Source organism: Uloborus diversus, chromosome 3 (genome assembly GCF_026930045.1).
Source record: "Uloborus diversus isolate 005 chromosome 3, Udiv.v.3.1, whole genome shotgun sequence".
Taxonomy (NCBI): domain Eukaryota; kingdom Metazoa; phylum Arthropoda; class Arachnida; order Araneae; family Uloboridae; genus Uloborus; species Uloborus diversus.
In genome coordinates this window covers 81,572,505-81,598,118 of record NC_072733.1, presented here as the reverse complement: position 1 = coordinate 81,598,118, position 25,614 = coordinate 81,572,505, and the positions used below count along the sequence as shown (strand labels likewise).

Genomic DNA, 25,614 nt, shown 5'->3' with positions numbered 1-25,614 from the left:
GTTTTTTTCTAACTTTACGAAATGATACAATATGTAACTTCGTTTTTTTCCTATTTATCACCTTGACGACACATTTTAAGCAATAAAAGGCTTTTAAAAGAGCGTAAAATTATCCGGGTGCAAAGCTTCATACTTGTGACAAATTATCGATTAACAAGTATGCAAATATTTTTTCTACTTTTTAAAATTCACATTGAATGAATAGATTATTGTTTTTTTTTTGACCCATATAAAAAATCTATTTATTTTTACAATGTTAATGACCCATAAGTTGTTAAAATAATATCTGAAAACTTGTTTAAATTGATTTAGCCATTCATAAATAATCAGTTTTACTCATTTTAATTTGCATGTGTTCATTTTTCCCGACTCAGGTACAAGTTTTGTTCAAACAGTTCTGATAATCCATTATTTTGAATTTGAGTTGTGTAACTAATAAAACTGAAAGGCAAAAAATTCCTTCAAAATGCCTCTAACACTATTCTCACTGATTCTTATGTAAAATTATCCCCTGAATCCAAATATGCCTTTATATAGGCTATTATTATAGTTTTATAACCATTTTATAAAACTTGGCTAGGAAGGAAACATTAATCACTAACATTTTTCTGAGAATCTAGAGAGGTGCAAAGTTCAAAAGCATGAGCATTTCGAACAAGTTGGGATACACATGAGGGTATTCCCCCTAAAATATTTTTTAAAATCATCAAAATCAATCTTTTTGTTCCAGGGGACATTTTCTCTTAGTTTTCAGCAAAAAACCAGAGTAAAAGACTCACTCCTATGAGCCCCATGTCTGAAAGGATCCCACTCACATAAGTGTTTCAACTTGCTCCAAATGTTCATGCTTTTGAATTGTGCCCCTTTCTAGCCCCCGGAAGAATGTTAATGGTTAATTAATGCTCCCTTTCCCAACAAATAAAAATAATGGTTACAAAACTCAAACACTGGGAAAAAAAAGTTGTTTTGAAGATTACATATTTAATGTTGAGTGAAGAATAAATAGTTTTGTGTCCACTTTCTGTAAATGGAATCAGTCAACCTGGGGTGGCAAAACAAATTATCAGTACAATGTGTGAACAATGCAATACCACAATTTGCAGCAAGCTCAATATCTTCAAATTGATATTAAGTTTGTATATTGAGCATCTAGCAATAATTGCAAAACTTGAATAGTTTTTAAAGAATAAAATTTGAAGGGCACAAACTGTTATACATTTCAATTATTAGAAGTCTCCGAACAAAGTACTTACTTCTCCAGGTTCTATTTCTTTTATAGCTTCCATAACTAGAGTGAAATTATTGTATGGGAAAGTTGCTTCAGCATTTGGCATACAGCTATGATTACCTACAAAATCAAACCAGCGATTTCAATTTTAACTTTTAGACTCTCATAAAGGACACAGAATTAGGCTTGAAAGTTTAACTTTGTGATTTTTATAGGAATAAAAAGAAATTTCATTTATTTACCCTACCCTCCAAAAAAGCATAATCGGGAACAAAAATAAAAAAAATTCGATTCTCATATCGGATGCAAAGAGATTGCATTAATCAAAATGAAAGAATCAGAAGTCTAAAAACGGAAAATAAAAGAATTTATTAAAGCAAAAAAATTTAGAATGGTACTTTAACAAGTCTACAAGGTGTTATATTGCTAATAATTATCGGCATAATCGTAAAAAAATTCGAAAACAAGTTCGGATGTGGGGAAGAAAATAGTCTAACGAAAAAATCGGATTTCCGGTATTAACAGACTAAAAAATAGCAGAATTCTGGTAAAATTCGGTATAACGTACATACTGGATTGTATTCATACTGGATTGGCAATAGAAGAAAATCTTTAAGGTCATGTAGAATAAAGAAATAAGGAGTTTGTAAGGAGACATTAGCAAAATTCAGGAATTTTAAGAGCACTTATTTTCTTTTCTTTAAAAGCAGGAGTTTATAAGGAATTTGTAAGGAGCGTACGAACCCTGTAGTATTTCTATTTTGTTAAAATATTTTTATTTTATATTATTTTTATTATTATTATTCAATGGGGGAGCACTTGTCAATATCGCGTAGGGCGGCAGAACCACTAGAGCCGTCCCTGGACCTCTCAGAGGAAAGTCATCAGCAATCTTGTAAAATTTCTCCAGTGTTATTTCTAGAAAAAAGTCTCCTACAGTGCTATTCTCATTTTGATCAGCGTAGATCTCACTGAAAGTGTAGAGATTTTTTTGCAATTTCTAGAGTGATGTTAATAAAATTCCTGAGAAATTAGCAAATTTCATTCTGATTCCTTGAGTTTGAATGCCCTTCCCTAACCCCCCAAACTGACGAACCTACCATTACCCTAATAATGCTAGATCAAAGAAATAATTTTTAAAAAATTTCACTGCGCCAAAAAATCTAATTCTTCCATCTTGTTATGTATTCACACTGCATCTTACTATCCCTTCATTCGCATTTAGTTCAGAAAGGTAATAACTCTGGGACTTATGCCCTTTCTGTACTAAACAAAGAATATGACCTCTAAATAAAGTGTCTTGTTGTACAAGGACCAACTTCCTCACTACACTAGTCGATTTCTCTACATACAAATATGGGAAATCTACAGTTAACTCAATTTTCAAAAAATTGTGCTTTTCTGAAATAATCGATTCAAATAGTGATAGGTACAGGGGACCCTGGAGTGTGAAGTGGTAACATGTCGGACTTTGAAATGAAATATTGCTAAAAGTGATTAAGCTACCATATTTGCGGGTATGGCCCTACGAAATTCAGCCTAGCATTCATATTCACACTGAAATGTTGCCATAAAATCAAAAATTTTCCCTGATGAAGTTATTGAAATGGATCTGTTATATGCAGAGTAAAATAAACAAAATATTTTAAATAGCATTAGCGGATGCATGCTATTAAGTTAAAATTTATTGAAAAGTTTAACAATATGTTTCCTATTGTTTAGCACTTACTAGACAATGCTTTCAAACATATATTTATATATATATATATATGATTGTAAAACATTAGTTGAATGCTATTATGGAATCTGTACATAGCTTTTATATAGTTATCTTTAAAGCTCTTTTTTATCCTGCATATATAGTCACACAGTTTATATAGCTGGGTCATTCCATACGAAATGAGCAAAATTCGCAAAAAAGTGGTGGCCGCATAGTAACAGATTTTTATGAAATTTGGTATACAGGTTCCTTTTATGCCTATATAAAAATATCTAAAATATTTTTGCTTAAAATTTTTTATTTGAATAGTTACATGCGATTGAAAATTGGTCATATTGAACAGCATTCTCATAAATGATAAATGTTGCATTTTTGAAGGCTTGTATCTTTTAACTATTTAATGAAAACATAAAAGTCATATGATGTTGCAATCTATCGAGTAGGGTAATTAATCTGATGTCAGTAAAATTTTCAAAGTTATTATAGCTAACTTTTAACCGAGTTTTAAAAACTGAAAATATTTCGATTTTTTCATAATTAAGCATTTTATTTTTTAATCTCAATCTTTAAGGAATGCATTATCTTTGATGAAATTAATACTCAATAATGTGCTAAGTATCATAAAAGAAATGCCTTACTTTTGAAGTTGTATTTCAACTCCTTTGTCTTCAAAATCAGTTTTAAACTTAGTGACATTTTGTAAAATGATGATTTTCCCCTTCACAAAGACACAAAAATTCAAATGAGGGAAAATTAGACAACTTTTAAATTTTACAAGAATATAGAGCTGTGTTTCTACTGTTTGCTTGAAGAAACTCGAAATTGGTTTTTGATTTCCAAACGTAAAATAAAATTCAGAAAAACAGCATTTTCTTTGTTTTATGGGTCAATCCATACAGGTTCGACGGAAGGGTGCATTCGACCATTTTTAATTTTTTTTGAAATTCATATCCCTAAAAGCTAGATATGAAAGATGTTTAAAACCACTTTTATTTTTTCTTTCAACTGGACCTTTAGTTTTTTTTTAGACATCATCATAAATGATTTTCGCAGTCGAAAATGGGACTTTTAGACCTTTGCATTTTGGCCAAAATCTATTTGAATTGCATTTATGACAGTTAATTTAACGCTTTGATGTTAAAGTGCATACATTGATAGTCTTACATGCTGAGTTACGTAGCTGTAAGTTAATGATTAAAATAAGACAACAGGTTAAAGTTCAAGATCAAATGTAAAAATTTTACTCATTTCAAAGGGGGATAACTCGCGTAGGGAACGGAAACACAAAATGAAATACGGCAAAAACTAATCACTGGAACCATGCTAAAAAGAATATGTAACTGTTGCTGTGTGTTTGTGCATCCTTTATAGATTACAGCCCCTGAAAAATCGGGAAAATGACAAAAATGACATTTTTAGACCCCTGTAAACCAAAAGGGGATGGAATTAAAAATAAAATTTCTTGGGAAATTGAATATTCCATTCAAGTACTATACATGTTATACATATTGCTTTTTGTATTTGGTTTGTAAAAGATACAGTCTTTGAAATTGAGCAATTTTGCTAGTCAACTCACACACGAAAACAGAAATAAAAAGTGTGAAAACTTCATTGCACCTTCTTAAATTACGTATATCGTGCCCTATATAATACATTATACTGAAAAAAACATATTGTAATTTTCAAAATAATTATTTTAATTTTATAACTTAGAAATATTTGGACATGAATGAGTAGTTTGTACTGCATGGAACCTGTATGGATTGACCGTTATGTGAAACTACGAGAATTCAAAAAACTAGATAAAAGACTCAATGATGCAAAAGAAAGTATACCTAACATTTATTTCGATTTTAAAAAAATGTACATTTTATCAAGAACTTCATAAACATGCTTTTGAGAAAATGAAACTCAAAAGAAATGGTTAGTTTTTCTAAACTTACAATAAAAAGAAGTAACTAATGAAATTTTGCCTTAGTTCAAGTTACTCTAATAACAAAAATACACTGATACCAATGATTAAAATTTAGTAGCATCTAAAAGACACTTCAATATTTTACGTAAAAAAACTTGAGTAAATTTAGAGCATTCCCTCATCTTCAAAAAAACATCCGAAATAGAGGAAAACTTTTCGATTTTTAAAGTACTATTTCATCATCAAGAAATTCATAAACAATTACTAAATTAGAGCAGATTGTTAGTCATGGATAGGTTTTCAACCTGAATCATTTTTACTGTTATTTTTTCATTGAAAGAGCTAGAAGAGAAATTGGCAAAATTTCAATATTTGTTAATATCTCAGATTCAAAAAAAGATCCGAATAAATTTTACTTTGCTCTTTCCCAAATAGAGATTTGTTTATAGAATGCGGTAATATTTATTTTTTAAGTGTATGTTTATAACTTATGGAGTTATTGAGTCACAAACTGGCAGCAATGAATTCTGAAAATTTAGGCTTAGCGTAAGCATCAACTTCTAATTTCAATAACAAAGCAACAAACAGTTTTTGAACTTCCATACTTTGCATTCCCTGATAGATATGCATGGTTTACCTAAATAAAAATTTTCGTTGAAATCTGTGACATGTCAGCCACAGCTGATTTGCTCTTTTTGCATGGAATGACGCAGCTAGATTCTTCTGATCCACTCAAATGACCAAATAACTAATACTAACTGAATTACTACAAATTAAATAATTTCAAATAATTTGCTCAGTAAAATAGATAGAAAGTACTGTCGAGATTTGGTTACAATTATAGAATAAAAAGGATATGAAATTGGCCGTAACATTGCGATGTGAAAAAAACCAAAAAAACTTAAGTTAACTATTTTTCCTGCTGCAAAAAAATTCAGAGGAATCCGGCAGTGACATGCAAAGCACCCAGGGGAAACACATAGATATATTACGAATATGTACGACTTAGTATGTGGCTCGTGTGAATAAAACAGGGTGAGCAAACCCAGGACAATTTAGGAAAGGCATTTTGAAAAACAAAAGATTAAAATAATTTACAGGGGTAAGTTAAAACATGGAAAGGGGCTTTGCAATTATTACCAGGCTTGTTACTGCATGGAGAAGAAAAACAAGGGGACACTAATCAAAGAAAACGAACTCACCCATTTGGCAGAAGTATTCATTTAATCCGGAGAATTTCACTTGTATAAAATACACAACAGTCTAAGTTCATCAATATCTAAAATCAGGTCACAAAAAAAAAGATAAAACGTTCAGTTTCCAAATGGGGCGGCGTACAGGCTGGCATCACCATCAACTTGAGTGAAAGTGCAGGCGTTTAAAAAAAGAGGCCGGGAGCAGCTCATGCAACGCACAAAGATAAACAGTTCATCGGAAACTTGCATTTGCGGCAAGACATTCTTCGCTGGTCAGCGGGGGGTGAAGATTTTCAGCGGCGGCCTTCTGCGTTCATTGTAACGACACTGTTAGGGGGTCCGAACCAAGCAAGGACCGCGGGAGTCAAAAACGCATCTTCCGATGCCAATGGACATCTTTCTAAGTCTTCGTCGGGCGCGGTGAGCTGAAGTTGCCCGCGGAAGGAAAAAGATGATATCACTGCAGAGAACTCTCTAGAAGACTTCCTCCCAGTCAGAAGAGTCCGGGATTTTATAACCTCTCAAAAATCTATAGATGCTGTCGCCACTTTTATCGTTGCTCAAGCAGAAAAGAATTAATTTAATCCAAATGTGGGGAAGAAGTGGCATTCGAATGTAGGTCAATCGCCGAAGGCACTTCCTGTTTACAGCGAGTTCACAGCCAAGGTTGTCCAAGGTCGCATTCCAAATTGCTAAAACCCGTCAAAAAGCGACAGTTATTTTGAAACGGACATGAAAAAGGAACCAACTCAATAGTTTTATGATTCAACCTTCTTAAAATCTGGTTATTTGTCATTTAACACATGACTTTTTATGCATATAATATAAAAGCATGATTAATATTTTTTAAATAATGAAAGGTATTTTCTTTTTAAAAAGAAAAGGTATAAGAATGAGTTAATTATAATAAAACATGTCGCAACATTTTAATAAATCATAAAACATGTTGTGACATTTCTCCCACAACACCAGAAAAAAGAAGAAAAAAGAAGAAAAAAAAAAATTCAACCCCTAGCGAGGCACAAAGGTGGGACAAGATAATCACCCATGGCCACAAAGGCGAAAATTACCCCACAATCAACCGAACTTAAAATTGCAATTGACAAATTATGCAAAGGTTAAATGAATATCAAGCCAAAATTATCTCCGAATATTTAAACACATCACAACAATAATATCTAAAAAAAAGTGAGCATTAGTAATTCAGTGTCCACATGTTAAATAAATTTTGAATGTCAGTAATACACCACCAACAGGGGCGGCAAATAGGGGGGTCAAGAGGGGGCGGTCGCACCCCCAAATTTTTTGAGAGGAGTGATAAAAAATGAGCAACTTCAATTTATGTAAATTGCAAAACAATGTTCATAAAAATAGAATCTTGCTGGTTCTCCATAATTATTGATGAAACTTGACCCATTTCCAAACATGAGCAAGTGTTTTCCGTTTTTTGAACGATTCATTAGAAATACATCAATCCTTTACCAGCCTTTTCAGAACAGAAAAAACTGATGAAGAATCACGGTTAATTTTAACTAAAGACGTAATTTCCTCATATAGGCTAAATATTTCATTCTTGTGTGCTCTGTGCAATTATGATTATGAGGCCCGTGCAGTGGTGCGGCTGCATGATTTTCACTAGAAAATGCCTTGGTATCTTACATTCATTGTTACGCTCATATTTTAAGTGTGTCTATTTAATGAGTGTTCACCACCATTTTCTTTTTCCAGAAACACATTTCAGCTACTCAATGCACAGTATGATTTCATATTATACTTCTTAAAAATACATACTAATGTTGAAAAAAATATCTCACATCAACAAATATCTTTCCTGCCGGCTCTTTGAATATACAATCTTGAAGTGACACAAGAGGGTCTTCTCTTCAAGAGACAACACAACACCGTAAAAAAATTCTGAAACTTTACTGGTTATTTCCGTGGAACGTCTCGGGATTTCACACGTTTTCACCTATTTCCCCGTAAAAACAAATATCTTCACAAAAAAGTTTCCTGAATCGCTACTAGTTGCACGCGTGCAGACTTTTCACTACTGTGGAAAATATATTTAGCAACCAGTTTAAAGATTGAATGAGCGTGTTAATTAAGTGTATTGGCCTGAGGTTGCTTACGGCCTGTCCAGGTTGACTAAGTTCCAAATGAGAGCGAAAAAGTCAATGGATAGCTACAGCTTTGCAAGGCAGGAATTTCAGGCAAGAGATATGTTTGCTTCCTTCTTGCATAGCTTTGGCCGTGGTCGCTCTGATTTTTATGGATCCTTCTTGGTAAATCAGGAAGTTTCTAATCAATGACACTAAACCTACTTAATTTTTCTAGAAGGTTCTGGAGATATGACTGACTTTAACAGGGGAGATTCCGCACTTCTTCATAAAGTTTCAAGGTTAATTTCAGAGAGGTTACTGACTTTTAGCGGAAAACGTTCCTGATTTTTCCAAGATATGTTACTGGAAGAAATTGGGCACATCAGCTGCCCATTATTTTCCAGGAACGTTTCTGAATCGTTTTTACAGTGAAGATGGTCTTTTAAACTATAAAGACCCTTCTCGATAATTTCAAAGCAGTAATTTTGGAAAACTACTTTTTCAATAATGAAAAAGTTACTATACTTTAACACGTCTTCGTTTGAATGCTTATTCGCTTTGGAACAATGCCTTGCTCTATCAAAACATCTTCGATCAGCTAAAATTAATTTTTGGAATGTTGAAGCTACACTGTAAAAACGATTCAGAAACGTTCCTGGAAAATAATGGGCAGTTGATGCGCCCAATTTCTTCCAGTAACATATCTTGGAAAAATCAGGAACGCTTTCCGCTAAAAGTCAGTAACCTTTCTGAAATCAACCTTGAAACTTTATGAAGACGTGCGAAATGTGCCCTGTTAAAGCCAGGAGCCTTCTAGAAAAATTAGGCTTAGTGTAATTGATTAGAACCTTCCTAATTTACCAAGAAGGTTCCATAAAAATCAGAACGACCACGGCTATGCAAGAAGGAACCAAGCATATTTCTTGCCTGCAATTCCTGCCTTGCAAAGCTGTAGCTACCAATTGACATTTTCGCTCTCGTTGGGAGCTTAGTTGATCTGGACAAGTCGAAAGCAACCTTAGGCCGATACACCTAATAAACACGCTCATTCAATCTTTAAACTGGTTGCTAAAAATATTTTCCACAACAGTGAAAAGTCTACACGCGTGAAACTAGTAGCGATTCAGGATACTTTTTTGTGATGATACTTGTTTTTACAGGGAAATAGGTGAAAACGTGGGAAATCCCGAGACGTTCCACGGAAATAACCAGAAACGTTTCGGAATTTTTTTACAGTGTACAATTGAAACTATTAATAAATTTCATGCAGATGTACATTTCATCCAAGTGTGTGGATCATTTCAACAAAATTCTTACTCCAAGATAATTTTTTAAAAAGGCTAAAAAATATTCAAATGACTTGAGAAGAGGTGACCAAAATGAATATTTATTTAAAATATTGTATAAAATAATAGAATCAGTTTCTAATAAAATTAGCACAAGATTTGATGATAAATATTTTCCTGTATTGTTAGCTCCCTTTTATCTGGGTTGGATATTGAAAACAAAAAATAAAATGTTTCAATTATGAGTAAAATTTATAGCATGAGGAAAGAAGAATTGTTTAGAGACTAGACTAGACTAGACTGTTCAATGATGAAAAATGAAGACCATAACAATTTTTAAAGTTACCAGGGTGATTTTGACGAGCAAGATGTGAAACGTATGTTTTCATACGTAACTTCGTTTTAATTATTTTTCAACTATTCCAATCAGTTCAGCTAGTAGAAAATAAGTAACCAGATTTCCTGTTCTTCCGTATTTTAAAGATCAGGCATCAAAACTTTATTAAAAGATGAAAACTGTAGTATCAAGATACTTTGTATGATAACACATTACAAAATAAATTACAAATTTTGTCACAAAAATTTAAATTGTTTTTGAAAAATAATTTTTATTAATTCTAAGCCCATATCATGATTACTTGCTGTTAGCCAATATGTGTTTTGTTCCATACTGAGGTAATTCATGCTTAAGAAACTCGACCCCCCAAATGAAATGCTGGAATGCCGCCCCTGACCACCAATATATAAACACACATACTAGAGCATGAAAATTTACACGAACCAAAACTATGTCTAAGATTATGTTACTAGACATGCCGAAAATGCACTTACTGGTGCATAATAGTAAAATTGCAATTATTTGACAAATCGTATTGACATGGAGCATATTTCAATTACAAAAGATGTAAAACAGTTAGCATCATGCATTACTCAAGTTTCATGGGTTGAGGAGAACGTGACCTTCCTTTTAAGCCCATGGTAAAACAGCAACAGTTCATGTTATTCATCAAATCGAAATATTTTCCTTTGCCTTCATCTTTTTTTTTTTTAATTTTCTTTCTTTTTTTTTTTCTTCTCTTCTCTTTTCTTTTTTTTGATTTCTCTTTTTTTCCCCCCATAATGATTATTTTTTATTTTAGTCTTTTCATTTTTTTTTTAGTGCAAAGGAGAATTGATTGTCAAACATTAGATACTTGAGCACAAAATGCAACCAAGACAAGGTTGTATTCAACACAAATTGACAAATCAAACATATATGAAAAGTTCAACAAAAGATTACTATATATAAGGTGATAATTAATTTCCGCAACCGAATTTCATGCAATTGAAGTCATCAACAAACTAAATATGAAGGAAACGAATACCCAATCAAGAGAAACAGTTAGAATCAAACACGAGGTGACAGAGCAAAAGTCAAAAAAGGAACAGACACAGAAAACAATAATCAAGAAAAATTACCGATTTCACGTAACAATCTTATCTAGAATTAAGTTCACGCCAGCGCAAACCGACTGTCACATATAATCAACAATAATGCCTGAAATCAGTTTCCATATCAAACCCAAATTGAAGTTATTGATAGCAAAAAAATTAAAAACACATGGCGAAAATCTTATACCAATTAAAGGGAGGTAAACCCTGAAATTTCTATGAAGCACGAAAACACATGTAATAAAATAAGTGAGCAAAAATACAAGCATTAATCTCACCCTGAAACAACCTATTGTCTCGGTCTTAAATTATAAGTAGGACTTGTGAGATCAGAGTCCATAGTTGTTTTCATGAGTAAACACTCCTTCCTATTGGGAGCTAACCGTAGTCTATCAATATGAACCCTTTGTGTAGGAGCTAGGTTATTATCTTGAATTCTTATAATGTAATTTACATCATTAACCTTTTCAATGACAGAAAAAGGACCATTAAACTTTGAATTATATATCTCAGGAGATTTCAAATAAACGGTGTCACCCTCTTTGAGTGTTCTATTAGATGCACGAGCTAATTGTCTATTATTCTGATCAATTTGTTTTCTTAGAAGTGACTCATAAGCAATTTCATAACTTTTGTGTAGTGAAGTAAGTAGCTCATGAATATAATGTGCTTTATCTAAATGAACAAGGTCAATATTCTCATGAAATGTGTCAAATAAAAGGGAAAGATTCCTCCCAAAATGCAGAAAATTGGGAGTAAATGAAGTGGAGGAATGAACAGAACCATTATAAATAGATTGATGAATTAAAACAGCATTGTGAAAGGACACTCCTTCATTAGTAAGAGTCAAAATTGATGATTTCAGAGCAGAATTGATTCTCTCACTAATCGCATTCGTGGCTGGGTGTCTACTAGTTGTATGAACTAATTTAATACCCAAAGTTTTATTTAGTTTGTCAAAAGCCTCTGCCATAAATTGTTTACCCCTGTCAGTTAAAACCTTAGCTGGACGACCAAACACTGAAATATAATCCATGAAGTGTTTACATATAGTATCAGCAGACAGACTATTGATAGCATATAATTTTATATGCCTTGAAAAGTGATCAATAAATGTGAGAACATAACCGAAATTCTTAATTTTTCCCACTATATCAAGACTAATGAAATCATTGGGGGAATTTGGAACAGGCACATTTTGAAATGGAACAGGTCTAGGATTATAGTTCTTAACCTTAATGCATTGATCACATGAGAGAACATAATTTTGAGTGTCAGCCATACTTCCTTTCCAAAAATAATTCCTAGACAACATATTATAACATTTCATAACCCCATTATGACATACATGAGAAATTTTTAGTACTTTAGCTTTCAGAGAATTAGGAACTACAATGCAATTAAATGAGGTTTTAGGATTTAAATACATGAGTAGCCCAGTAATAGGGGATATGTAAAAATTCTGAGTCCTAGCAGCATTTACAAGTGATTTGGATTGCAATAATTTAACTATTTCCTGAATTTCAGCATCTTTATTTTGTTCAACCAGGAAGGTATTGTCAGAAATTTCCATAGGGGGGTCAGAGTGAATTATGCAATTGACTTCTTCAAAGTTGTCTGCTATATCAGTAAAAGGCAAAATCAAATTCTTAGGATCATCATTAATAGCTGGCACCTTATTGTCTGGGTCAGGGCATCGACTGATATAGTCTGGAAGTACGTTCATTACCCCAGAAATATGTTCTGGTGTAAATGTGAAGAGACTAATTTCTAATAGCCACCTAGAAATTATATTCGCAGGATTAGATAATTTCCTAAAGTAGTCAAGAGACTTTGCATCAGAGAGCAAGATAAAAGGATTTTCCCAAAGGTAATCACGAAAAGCAGTCATTCCCTTATAAATTGCATATAACTCTAATTTGTTGGCCGGATATTTTTTTTCAGAAGCAGATAAACCCTTACTGTAATATGACACTGGAGATAAACGACCATCTTTTTTTTGTAAAAGAACAGCACTAATTGCTATTTCTGAGGCATCTGTGTTTAGGTAAAAGGTTTCATCCCATTGAGGTAAGCTAACAAAAGGTTTAGAAAAGAAAACATGTTGAAGTTTTTCAAATGCATTCTGATGTTCAGCAGTCCATTTAAATTTCAACTTCTTATGTGTCAATCTAGCTAATATACCAGTGAGATGAGAAAACTTGTCAATAAGATTTCTGTAAAATCCGCATAAACCAAGAAACTTTTTCACTTGCTTAACAGTTGTTGGGGGTGCAAATGAAGTTATTTCAGAGATGTTGGAGGACACTGGCTGAATTGTTTGATGAGCAATATGAAACCAAACCCTAGATAATCTAACTCATCTTTAAAAAATACACACTTGTCTGGAGATAGAGTTATGTTATATTTAATCAAAACATCTAATAAAGCAGTTATCTTAGTGAGCATTTCCTGAAAATTCTGTCCACCAATTAAGAAATCTAAATAACATCTTATTCCAAAAATTTGCTGAGCATTTAGTTTAGCAATAATTATATCAGCTTGGAAAGAAGCGGATGACCCTTTACATCCCTGCACCATTCTTGTGCTTGGGAAGGAACCCATAGGAGTAACAAAGGTGGTCATATCTTGCAATTCATCAGGTAACTTAATTTGCCAGTAAGCACTTTTTAAGTCCAATTTACAAAAATATTTATACTCAGAAATATCATTCAGAATTGTTGAAATTTTAGGAAGAGGGTATGTAGGATTGTCGATAACAGAATTTAAAAGTCTTAGGTCCAAAACCATTCTATATTTTGGATCGGCTTTAGGATCCGAAGTCCTTTTTTTTCACTAAAATTAGGGGAGAACCCCAAAAGCTGACTGATCGTCTAATAATTTGTGCATCTAATAACTCATTAAGTTCATCTTTAACATATTTATGCAAGGTATGAGGAATAGGAAAGGGACGCGCCCTGATGGGATTAGGATTTTTAAGTGTAATCTGCGGGGTTACTAAGTCACAACATCCCAATGTTTTATAGGATTTAGAAAAAGCTTGAAATTTTGACATTAAAAGCTGTAAAATTGCTTCCCTTTGATCGTTCGGCAAGTGGCCTAGGTCGAAATCATCGGGCTGTAATTCAAGTTTACGTAAATTGATAACTTCATTTGAAGCAGTAATTAAATTACACATTGCATCTTTGCATGACTTGGAAGTTCTACTATGATTAACAGCATTATTATCCTCAATTTGAATATTAGTAGTAACTTCGCCTAAATTTCTATGCTTGTTTATATGCAATGGTTTAGATGACAGATTTGTAATAACTGTACTAAATTGCCCCTTATTTACATTGTGCAAAGATGGGTGAATTTCCGCATTATGATCAGCAAGAGATGGAGTAAATAAAATAGTAGAACCATTAATTTCAGACTTTAAATTAATTAGCAAAGTCGAACTTTCATTTGGTGGAATGAGAAGTTTTCTTGCACACTTTGCAATAATAGGAGTAGCATTGATATTATTGACAATATGTTGGTTGGTCAACTTAAAAGGGAGTGTAAAATTTTCAAAAAAAAGCATCCTATCCTTGAAATTTAGAATAACATTATATTTCATCAGAAAATCAAACCCAAGGATACCAGAAAAATGTTTAGTATCAAACTGAGTAATACAAAAAACATGTTTAAAGAAAACATTATTAATTTTGAAGGAAATTTCAGCACAAGCTGAAAAGGACATATTCGAGTTAACTGTTTTGATTTGTACAGCTCTTGACAGGAATTTTGTTTTGGTTACATCTTTTATTCTGTCAAAAATATGCTTAGGCAGCAAGGAAATACTACTTCCTGAGTCGATAAGTAGTGGAAAGGTAAGTGATTGGAATGAAACAGCAATTATGGGTAAATTACCACCATCCGACACATTAACAAATTTAAAATCCAATTGTCTTTGCACAAAATTGTCAGCACGTGAATTTACAACATTTTTAATTTCATTCTCATTTGTGTTATGAGTAATGTTTTCAATTTTATCATTTAAATTATTACATACTGAAACATTTTGTTGTGCTAAATTGTGATTGTTACTTTCTATGTTAATGCATTCAGAAGGTTTGTTTACCTCTGATAGAAAATGTGGCTGAATTCCAACCATATTAGAGTTCATTGGTGACACAAATTGAGGTTGAGAGACAGTAATGTCACCTATTGACTGGCTCGATTGAAGTTTAAATTCTGAGGGGAGTTAGGAGTAGGATATCAACTACTCTGATAATTATTTGGTGGCGGATAATACACATTAAAATGAGGCACATTTGGATGTTGAACATTTTGCCTTTGCTGATAAGCTGGGGCGTTTGGCCTATGTTGATTGTTTTGTCCAAAGTTAGGTGGAGCTACCAAATATGCTCTGCAGATTTGCATGTGATGGTTAGGTTTATTGCAAAATACACAAATTTGTCTAGGACTTGGCCTAGCTCCAGAACCATTGTCATGGCGTGCACCCTGTGTTAAATTCTTCAGAGCTTTGCATTCGCTCATGGCATGTTCATCGCTACAAAAATTACAACTAGCTAACTTATGTGTTAGAGCTAGTGAAAGTTGCTCCACTTGATGTTTGAGCTGGTCGATTTCAGTGAAAGAAGCCCCATTGGCTTGTCTAGCGGTAATTGCATTATTTCGATACAAAGTTTGTTTCAAAATATGATATTTTTGAGTCACATTTACAAGTTTGTCAAAGTTTGAGGTGTCCTCATGGAGGACTTTTTCCTTTATTGACATTGGAAGGGCAGCAATAAACTGCAACGACTTTATTTGCTCTAAAGGTTGATCCTTAAGAAAAGGATATGCCTTATGAGCACCTAATTCAATACGGTAAGCAAAATTCTTCACCGTTTCCCCATCAAACATTTTAATATTTTGAAAATTAATCAAATGGGACGAGGGGATATCCTCTTTAGCAAAATATGTGCGAATTTTTACGCACGCATCCATGAAGGTTGTAACACTTTGACATGAAGGACTAGACATGAACCACTCCCAGGCAGCCCCATTTAATTTAGACTTAAGAAAACACAAGCTGACCTTATCCGGCCACTTGTTTAGTTCAACAAAATCTTTGACTTGTGACAAAAACCATTCAGTTGTCTCCGAATCTTCCGAGTAATTTTCAATGGAAAAGTTAAAGCTTTTGGGAGTGTTATCTTGTGGAGAAACTGAAGACGAGGCGGGAGGGGGAGGTGATTTCTGTCTAGTACGAGGCATGATTCAAAATTTCGAAAATAATGGTGTATTATCAAGATTCAAAACAATACATTAATTAACAAAAAAATTTCTCATAGTTCCTGCAACCTAATAGAATCATCATTTCAAAATAAAATCACATATCAATTATAATGCATAAAATAAAAACCTACAGTCAGTTGCAAAAACCATGAAAAAAATCTCCATTGCAGCACATACACGGTACCAAATATCGAGATTTGGTTACAATTATAGAATAAAAAGGATATGAAATTGGCCGTAGCATTGGGATGTGAAAAAAAAAAAAAAAAACTTAAGTTAACTATTTTTCCTGCTGCAAAAAAAATTCAGAGGAATCTGGCAGTGACATGCAAAGCACCCAGGGGAAACACATAGATATATTACGAATATGTACGACTTAGTATGTGGCTCGTGTGAATAAAACAGGGTGAGCAAACCCAGGACAATTTAGGAAAGGCATTTTGAAAAACAAAAGATTAAAATAATTTACAGGGGTAAGTTAAAACATGGAAAGGGGCTTTGCAATTATTACCAGGCTCGTTACTGCATGGAGAAGAAAAACAAGGGGACACTAATCAAAGAAAACGAACTCACCCATTTGTCAGAAGTATTCATTTAATCCGGAGAATTTCACTTGTATAAAATACACAACAGTCTAAGTTCATCAATATCTAAAATCAGGTCAAAAAAAAAAAAAAAAGATAAAAAGTTCAGTTTCCAAATGGGGCGGCGTACAGGCTGGCATCACCATCAACTTGAGTGAAAGTGCAGGCGTTTAAAAAAAGAGGCCGGGAGCAGCTCATGCAACGCACAAAGATAAACAGTTCATCGGAAACTTGCATTTGCGGCAAGACATTCTTCGCTGGTCAGCGGGGGGTGAAGATTTTCAGCGGCGGCCTTCTGCGTTCATTGTAGCGACACTGTTAGGGGGTCCGAACAAGCAAGGACCGCGGGAGTCAAAAAGGCATCTTCCGATGCCAATGGACATCTTTCTAAGTCTTCGTCAGGCGCGGTGAGCTGAAGTCACCCGCGGAAGGAAAAAGATGATATCACTGCAGAGAACTCTCTAGAAGACTTCCTCCCAGTCAGAAGAGTCCGGGCTTTTATAACCTCTCAAAAATCTATAGATGCTGTCGCCACTTTTATCGTTGCTGAAGCAGAAAACAATTAATTTAATCCAAATGTGGGGAAGAAGTGGCATTCGAATGTAGGTCAATCGCCGAAGGCACTTCCTGTTTACAGCGAGTTCACAGCCAAGGTTGTCCAAGGTTGCATTCCAAATTGCTAAAACCCGTCAAAAAGCGACAGTTATTTTAAAACGGACATGAAAAAGGAACCAACTCAATAGTTTTCCGATTCAACCTTCTTAAAATCTGGTTATTTGTCATTTAACACATGACTTTTTATGCATATAATATAAAAGCATGATTAATATTTTTTAAATAATGAAAGGTATTTTCTTTTTAAAAAGAAAAGGTATAAGAATGAGTTAATTATAATAAAACATGTCGCAACATTTTAATGAATCATAAAACATGTTGTGACAAGTACTTTCTAAAAATAACATATAAAAGTAGAATTGAAGAAAATAAGACTTATTACCAAACAAAAACAAAATGTATTCTTACAAGAGCTTTGCAAAGGATATAATCCAGACCCTTCATTATTTAAAAATGGCCCAGTTTCTGCAAGAAAAATCAAAAATAGTGTTTAAAAATAGTGTTAAACAGCTATAAATCAGTTCTAGTTTTTTGAACATTACTCTTCTTTACTATACAACCAATTATAATAAAGAGAAGAAAAGAAGAAGAAAAAACATGTTTGGAAGAAACCTAAATTTCTTTTGAAAATAACCTTAGTTGCGGATTATTGAGCAATTAATTACGTCCCACACCTCCTATTTCTTTCATCCTCCCCCATTCCAATTTTTTTTTCTTTTTCCTTAGTCGATTTAAAAATAAAGTCTTCAAAATGCAACACTTCAGAAGGCCCCTCTCCCCATCAAAACAAATAAGGAGCATTTCAAATATAGTTTTCAGGGCTTCAATTTTGAAAAATTTTGAGGGAAGAACTACAAAACACTTCATTGTTCGTTTTTAAGACTTCAAATACGAAAACCTTTTTGGACAAGGTCTCGACTGCTCCTGCAGGAAATCTAAAAATGAAAAAACTACGAGATTTACAAAAATTTAAGGTGGGGATCATCTATTATAAAGTTTCAGCCATTCACCCCTTCAGTGGGTCGATAAAATGAGTACCAAGCGTACTGGGGAACCAAGCATTACCGTATTTTCCTGTGTATTATCCGCGGGCGGCCTATAATCCGCAGGTCCTAAAATCGGCCTGAAGAAAAAAAAGCTTCGTATAATCCGCGGCGGCGTATAATCTGCGGATAATACGATGTAAAAAGATAAAGTTTGAATTTAACATACCATTTGAGCAACTAAAATAAAAACGTGAAAAGTAATTTCTTTGAAGGCATAATCAAAATTAATCTGAAATATAATCTAAAATACAATGATTTCTTCTTGAAATCTTGATTATAGTACGCTAATTACTTGAAAAACAAAGAGTCAAGACAAAGGAGCAAACGGTCTAATCTTGTGCAAATGGCTACCTATTTCACTGTAATCTTGCTTATTTTACATGACATGAATCGCCAAGAGGAACATTCAAGCAACGTAAAATAACCAACATACAGGCAGGCAGCGAAGAAGAACATGCATGCTTCGTAAAATAAACAACATTCAGTCGGCGTAAGGTCTCGATCGGTGAATCCTACGTTGGTGTTAAGAGGGGAAAAAAAATCACAGATAATCCGCGGCTGCATATAATCCGCGCCTCATAAACTTTGCCTTTTTTAGCAGATAATCCGCGGATTATACGCAGGAAAATACGGTATGGCATTTGGTTGGCGTTAGGCTGACCACTAAATCGGAACATCTGCCTTGCACCCCAGATCCCCTGGTCAGGAAAACCGAGTTGGGCACAGTCAGGGGTGATTGTGACTCCATGAAAAAATACCTAAACATTTTTTTCAAGAAGAAAAAGCGTTTTGATGGGCATATATATATACACATTACGTCTATGCACACATTATTTATATACATAATAATTTGTAGGGGCTAAAACTCGAAGTTTTAATTGGACTTAATGTGTCCATGTGCATGGAGGGAATTAAATTCTTTTCATTTTTTACATTTCTTAAAATTTTTCAAAGAATGTTTTATTTTCCTAAACTGTATCTGAATCCTTAACGATTAATTACATTCATTTACTGAAAGTGCATAAAGATTTCAGACTTAAATATTTTTAGGGCAAAAGCGGCAGCATGTATTATGATCACTGTGCAATAGGGCTAGGCGATATCCGAATTTTAATACCACAATATATTGCTCTTCAAACATCGATATTTTCGATATATATATAGGTCGTTAAATTCAAAAATTTTTTTTTTTTTTGGGGGGGGGGACTGCAAACCCTTTTACATAAGCATCTGCAACAGAGAAAAGCCATAGGCCATCTTGGTGAATAAATATTTTAGCAATTTATTCTAATATAGCTACAGCAAGGATTTTCGTGTGTTTGTGTCGGGGGGGGGGGGGATCATGAGGCAGATTATACCACAGAAACTTTTGGAGAAATTAATTAAGAATTTAAGTCTTTTTATTAGTGGATAGCAATTCTTGAGGGAAAAGGGGGCTTGGTAAAATTGAAGGGTGCCATCGCAGTCGGGGGGAATGGGCAACCCTAGTTACATCATCTGCATATTAAGATATGCAACAGAGAAACGATGTTAGACATCTTGAAAAGAAAATATTAAGAAAAATATCAAGTAAGCTCCTTTCTCTTCTTATCTAGCCTTTATTCCATCTCTCACCCCAGCTGTTCTTCAATAATTACCATAGAGATTGCAAAACATGACGGTAACTTACGCTTTATACCAAACGAAACGTCTTCAATTTGGACTTTCGGCGTTTCATTAAACATCGACCTAAATTTTACAAAAGTGGGTTTTTCTGAAAACATAGGACGGTTCCGGTATTTTCGAAGATGAAGATACCGGAACACAATCACCCCTGGGCACAGTAGGCCTTGGCCCTCACGGGCTGTCATGCCACAGGGTTTGGTTTTTATTATAAAGATGAGTAAAAAATATGCTATAACTTACTCTATGCAACAGAAATGAGTTCTATTTCCCAAACACCAAACTAAAATTCTACAAATTGTTGTAAATGATACGTTAATAAGGTTTTCCTTTCCTTAAGATAAACATTTTAATACTACTAAAATTCAAACTTTCTAGAATTTTGTAATTTCAGAATGCATTAGAAATAATCATTTATCGTTTCCAATGAGAACTGAAGCAAGCAATACAGCAAACATTTGAAAAATACCTTTCTCAATTGATTCATAAACATCATGAATAAAAGTGTTTAGCTTTTCTTTTTCTTCTTGTGACAGATCTAAGGAATCACAATTTTTCACCCAAACACCAAAAGCACTAAAGTAATAAGAAATAGTCTCTGTTAGATACATAAATAAACAAACAATTTTAAAAACAATTCATGAAAAGTTAGCGACACCTGTTGAGAAAACATTGTATGAGTTTTTCAATCAAAATCAAACTAAAAAGGAAAAAAAAAAAAAAAAAAATGAATTAGATCTGATAGAAGACAAGTTGCTTACTTACTTACAAGCAGATCTGATCTGTTTGGTCTTATTTGTATTCAAGCTTTAAGAATCCTTATTATCATTACTGGCCTAGTTCTGGAGGTTTTTCTTTCTTTTCAAAAGAGACAATTTATTACAGCAAATTTAGGTATTCTATTGAATTTTTCATCAATACTCTGTTATCCAGCCAGTAATACCTCTTACTATTATTCTTTTTTATCTTTATATTGGAAAAAAAAATAAATAAAACTGAAATTTCAGTTTTTTGTTGAAATCTTTCTCCAGATAATGGTTGATAAGAAAATTAAGCAGAAAGCAGTTTTAAGCACTAAAAATTTTATATGTATGATTAAAGTACATTATTATTAAAAATAATTTTGATTTCAAATTTTACTATTAGAAGTCTTACCTTGTTCCTATGCCTTGACCATTGGTACCAACTAAAGCAATAAGGGATCTAAAACCTTCTGGGGTAAACCACTACAAGAAAATTAATGAGGGAAATTCTTACTTTGAATAACTATTATTTTTTTAAACTAATTTTTTATGCACTCAAAAATTCAGAATAAAACATATTTACATGATCCAAGTCATCATCATGCAAGCCTTTGATCATGAGCTGCCTCAAATGTTCCATTTGAGCCTAAATAGATACATTAAATACATGACTGTCTTAAATATTAAACTGCATGCATATGAACATTTTTTTGAATGTTAAGAAATACAATTTTTTAAACCTGAAATTGTTTTCCTAGCAGTTTGTGAGATATTTCTCCTGCTTCATTCCTTGTTTTATGACAAAACTGAGAAAAGAGATGAGCTGCACCAGCTTTGTCTTTAGCCTAACAACATAAATATAAAATAAGATTCTTGAAAAATTCAAAAACTTCATAAGTTTACAATTGAATACCAGTTATGCAAAAAGTTTAAATATATCAGAAAAGATAAAAGCAGAACTCCGAACACATTTTAGCCAAAGAAAAGGGTAAAAATTGGCTATTTATAGTTAAAAAGAGGAGTTATGAGAACCATTTATACTTATCTGGCTTAGAAGAATTAATTCTGTAAAGAACTATTTATATTCAGTTCCCACGGTAAATGTATTAGTTTGTTATTTTAGCAAAATCATTTCTAAATACTCAGACGGAACTTCTGCATGTGAAAAACCATTGAATATGTTGAGGGCATTTCGACTTCAAACTCTTCACATTTGTTGCTATAGTCGTCGCTTTCCTTATTTTTTTCATCTGCATTAGTTTGAACCTGAACTGCGATATTGTCAGAAGTATCTCAGAAGTTATAACATTAATCATCAACAAATCTATACTTTTTCAATTTAAATATATTGCTCATTTTAAGCGGGGTTTGCTCATTAAAAGCAGGTTATACTCCCATAGACTCCACATTGTACCAGGGGTGAATGGGGCCGGCGAGCAGCCAGGCATTTGCTCGGTGGGCCGCCTTGAATTTTACAGTTAAATAGTAAAAAAAATTTTTAAAATTTTTTAAAAAAAAACTATTTAAATTTCTTTCTTTAAAAATAAATAAAATATTTAGCAATATCATAATAGTATGGTAAATTTCGCAAGGACTTAAAAGAGAATCGCTGCAAGAAAAGTAATGGTAAACTCATGCTGTGAATAATAAGATGATGTTCAGTGTGTCAGTAAATTCATCGGGAGATAAGATAATTTTGTTGCATAAAAGCCCAGGGACCACCTAAGATCCTAACAGCTGCCTCTAGTTTGTAGAGGATAACGAACAGGTCAAGGCAGGGCCGTCGCCAGGGAAGGCTGCCATTTTTAACTTAGTGATAAACAAAAACAAAAAAAAAAAAAAAAACAGGAAGTAAGAAAAACGGAAGTAAGAAAATATATAGTAAGAAAAAATAGCAAGTGGAAATAAAATGACAAAAACATTTTTCAGCAAAATTTTAAAAGAAAATGTAGCCTTTGAATGTTTAGCAATTAAACTTTTGAATATTATTTGGGAACATCTATGGCACTTTATTATAATTTACGAAATTGAAACCTACTGAAATGAGTGCTTCAATTATATTTTTTAACGAAAAATATTCAGTACATAGTATAAACCCATGACAAGTTTCAGCTTAATACAAGGAATGAATAGATAAATAATCATGAGTTCCATAGGGGCCGCTAAAGCATGTTTTAAATATGAAAAAAGTTAAAATGCAGTAAGGGGGAGTTTTCGAAATATTGTAATGAATAGTCATACCAGTAGTTCTAAGTGTTTGAATGAAAAAATTTGAAAAAAAGACCTACGGTGTCACTGAAAAGTACCACATTAGTCCAAAATGTTAAAAGATTACTTTAATGCATCCCAAGTGCTTTAATTTCAAACAAGTACAATCATCAGGCTAGAAATTGAAAATTTCACTATGGAAAACCTAAAGAACTAAAATGGTCTTGGAAAAGAAATACAGAAGGAGGATTTTCCACAATACTTGTATCACTAATTTAATAAAAGATAGGGACTTAGCCAAGAATAGGAAAGGGAGGGAGGTCCTCAAACTTGATCCCTTTATTTACACAACCCAGGTAGCCAAAAAATCTGTTTTAAAACTTTTGTTTTGAAAGAGTACTGGGGAAGAGTTTCCAAATTGGGGAGCCCCGTCCGTCCTCCTATCGTCTACCGTCATCAAAGATGGCTTACAATTCGTATTGAGGACTTCAAATTCGAAAAGTTTCCAGGAGAGTGATCATCCAAATCCTGCAGAAACGTCTCTACCCCATCCTTAAAGATCTAAAATTTCGTTTTTAGTGCAGTTGGACTTCCATATATCGAAATAGCAAATTGCCGGAAAAAAATTTGATATATAGAAATTTCGATATATGGAAACAATCTAATTATATCATAAAAATCTCTTAAAAGATTAAAACTAAAGTTAATTTTTGTGTATAAAACAATATTTGTAATTTATACGAGCACCGAATTAAATGAAAATTAATTAAAAAATTAACAGAAATTACATTTTTGCTCCTTTGTACATCTTCATTCTCCGGCAATTCAACTTGATCCGCAATATTAGGGGATTTTTGTTTTGACAATGTAATCGAGAGAAAAGTAAAAAATCAATCTACTTCACTTGAATGATTTTTACTGAAGCTAAAAAGACTAGGAATGATAATCCACAGACAAAAGGGATAGCTTGAAACTACAATGCTACTGGTTACAACTAAGACTTGAAATAAACTTGAGGAAATTGAAGAACTCCAGACTGGAACAACGACCTATCTACACACCCCCTCAACCCCAGATTCCTTATGAGTTTCGCAGCAACCTCCCGTAGCCTTTTCACCCGTAACCTTCATTTTTCATAAGACAAACCGTATAAAATGGAAAAAAAATCTACGAATGTCTCGAAATTTTTTTCGATATATAGAAACGATTTTTCTATGTAATGAACAGAAGTTTGCAGGGATTTCAATATATAGAAAATTTCAATATGTGAAAGTTCGATAGATGGAGGTTCGACTGTACTTCCATTTAGAAAATCTTCAGAGGTTACCTCTCCTCTCCTCACCCTTTTATGATCCAAAGATGGTCTTAAATTTCGTTTTCAGGGCTTCAATTCTGAAAAGAGCCCTGGAACTCTTGAAAACACAGCGAAGATCATCAACAATTACGTTTCACACAACTTCAAATTCAAGTTTCGAAAAATTACTGAGAGGGGGGGGGGGGCTTGAACAGCTTCACTCACTTACATTTAGGTCAATTTACCATTAACAAACTTGTTAAAGAACTTCAATTGCAAAAAACAAGCCGTCTCCCAAAGAGCGACTAGTTATCGTCCAAATTTGCGCTTTAGGAACTTCAGTTGATAAATTTTGCCTAGAAAGAATTCCTGAACCCCACTCCTTTTCCTTGTGTTCCAAATACCAGATAACTTAAACATGCACATTTAAGACTTTAATTCCGAAAATTTTCTTGGGAATTCTAATCCTCCCTCTCACAAACATCACCCACGATCATTTAAAAATAGTCCTACAATGCGTTTTGGGAGCTATAATTTGAGAAATTTTCCGGGGGATGGCCCCTGGGTCCCCCAATGTTTCCACGAATTTCTAACACTTTAGGTGTTTTTCTAATACTTTTGATACTTTTTATGTGCATTTGTAAATGCAATTATCCTAATTTGAAGTGATTAACTAGTGATGACCCCCCTCCTAAAACTAGAAGCTGGATCCATCACTTTTACATGTGAAAGAAAACTAGAGGGAAAACTTAATCTTCAAGGAACAACTATTAAAAGGGCCGGCTGGCCTGTAAATGTCAGGGCCAGTCCAAGTGGTCCCATCCGCTGCTGCTTTGTACCAACCAAATATTTCCGACTTCCTCGTTCGATTCAGGTTCTCATTAAATCAGGGCTCCTTATAAGCAAGTTCAACTGTAGTATAGTGCCTAGAAAGAGTAGTGTGCCGACTGACGCTTTTTCCCCCACGATTCTTGAAGACAAATTGTATGAAAACTGCTAGAGGGCAGTGTGGTCGAGGTGCATGTTCAATTTCGCGGTGTTTATATTAGTAGACGCGGGATTTTGTTACAATTTAGTTCCGCGTTTCTTTTTTTTACCTTTATTTCGTGAATATTTCATGAAACAGCGTTTAAGGCTTTTAATAGAGGCATCAAAATTAAACATTAGAAGAAGTAACGCTTCATCTTGTTTCGTACCAGGGTGTAAAAGTGGGTACAAAACATGCAAAGAAAAAGTTCGCTTTTTAAACTCCAGCAGATGAAGAAAAACTAAAGAAGTGGAACTAGTTAATTCCCAGGTTAGATAAAGTTTTTGAT

The 25,614-nt window shown here is 33.4% G+C and overlaps 1 protein-coding gene across 1 annotated transcript in view; it reads right to left on the bottom strand.

Moving 5' to 3' along the window:
* LOC129218325 (histone-lysine N-trimethyltransferase SMYD5-like) overlaps positions 1-25,614 on the bottom strand; it is a 130,528-nt gene that overhangs the window by 12,199 nt on the left and 92,715 nt on the right. Inside the window, exons 5-10 of the mRNA XM_054852561.1 lie at positions 21,537-21,641; positions 21,380-21,442; positions 21,209-21,279; positions 20,523-20,629; positions 17,754-17,810; positions 1,254-1,348 (exon numbers count right to left, since the gene is read on the bottom strand). Of these exons, the coding sequence (XP_054708536.1) occupies positions 1,254-1,348; positions 17,754-17,810; positions 20,523-20,629; positions 21,209-21,279; positions 21,380-21,442; positions 21,537-21,641 (498 nt within the window). The remainder of the gene's footprint in view (positions 1-1,253; positions 1,349-17,753; positions 17,811-20,522; positions 20,630-21,208; positions 21,280-21,379; positions 21,443-21,536; positions 21,642-25,614) is intronic.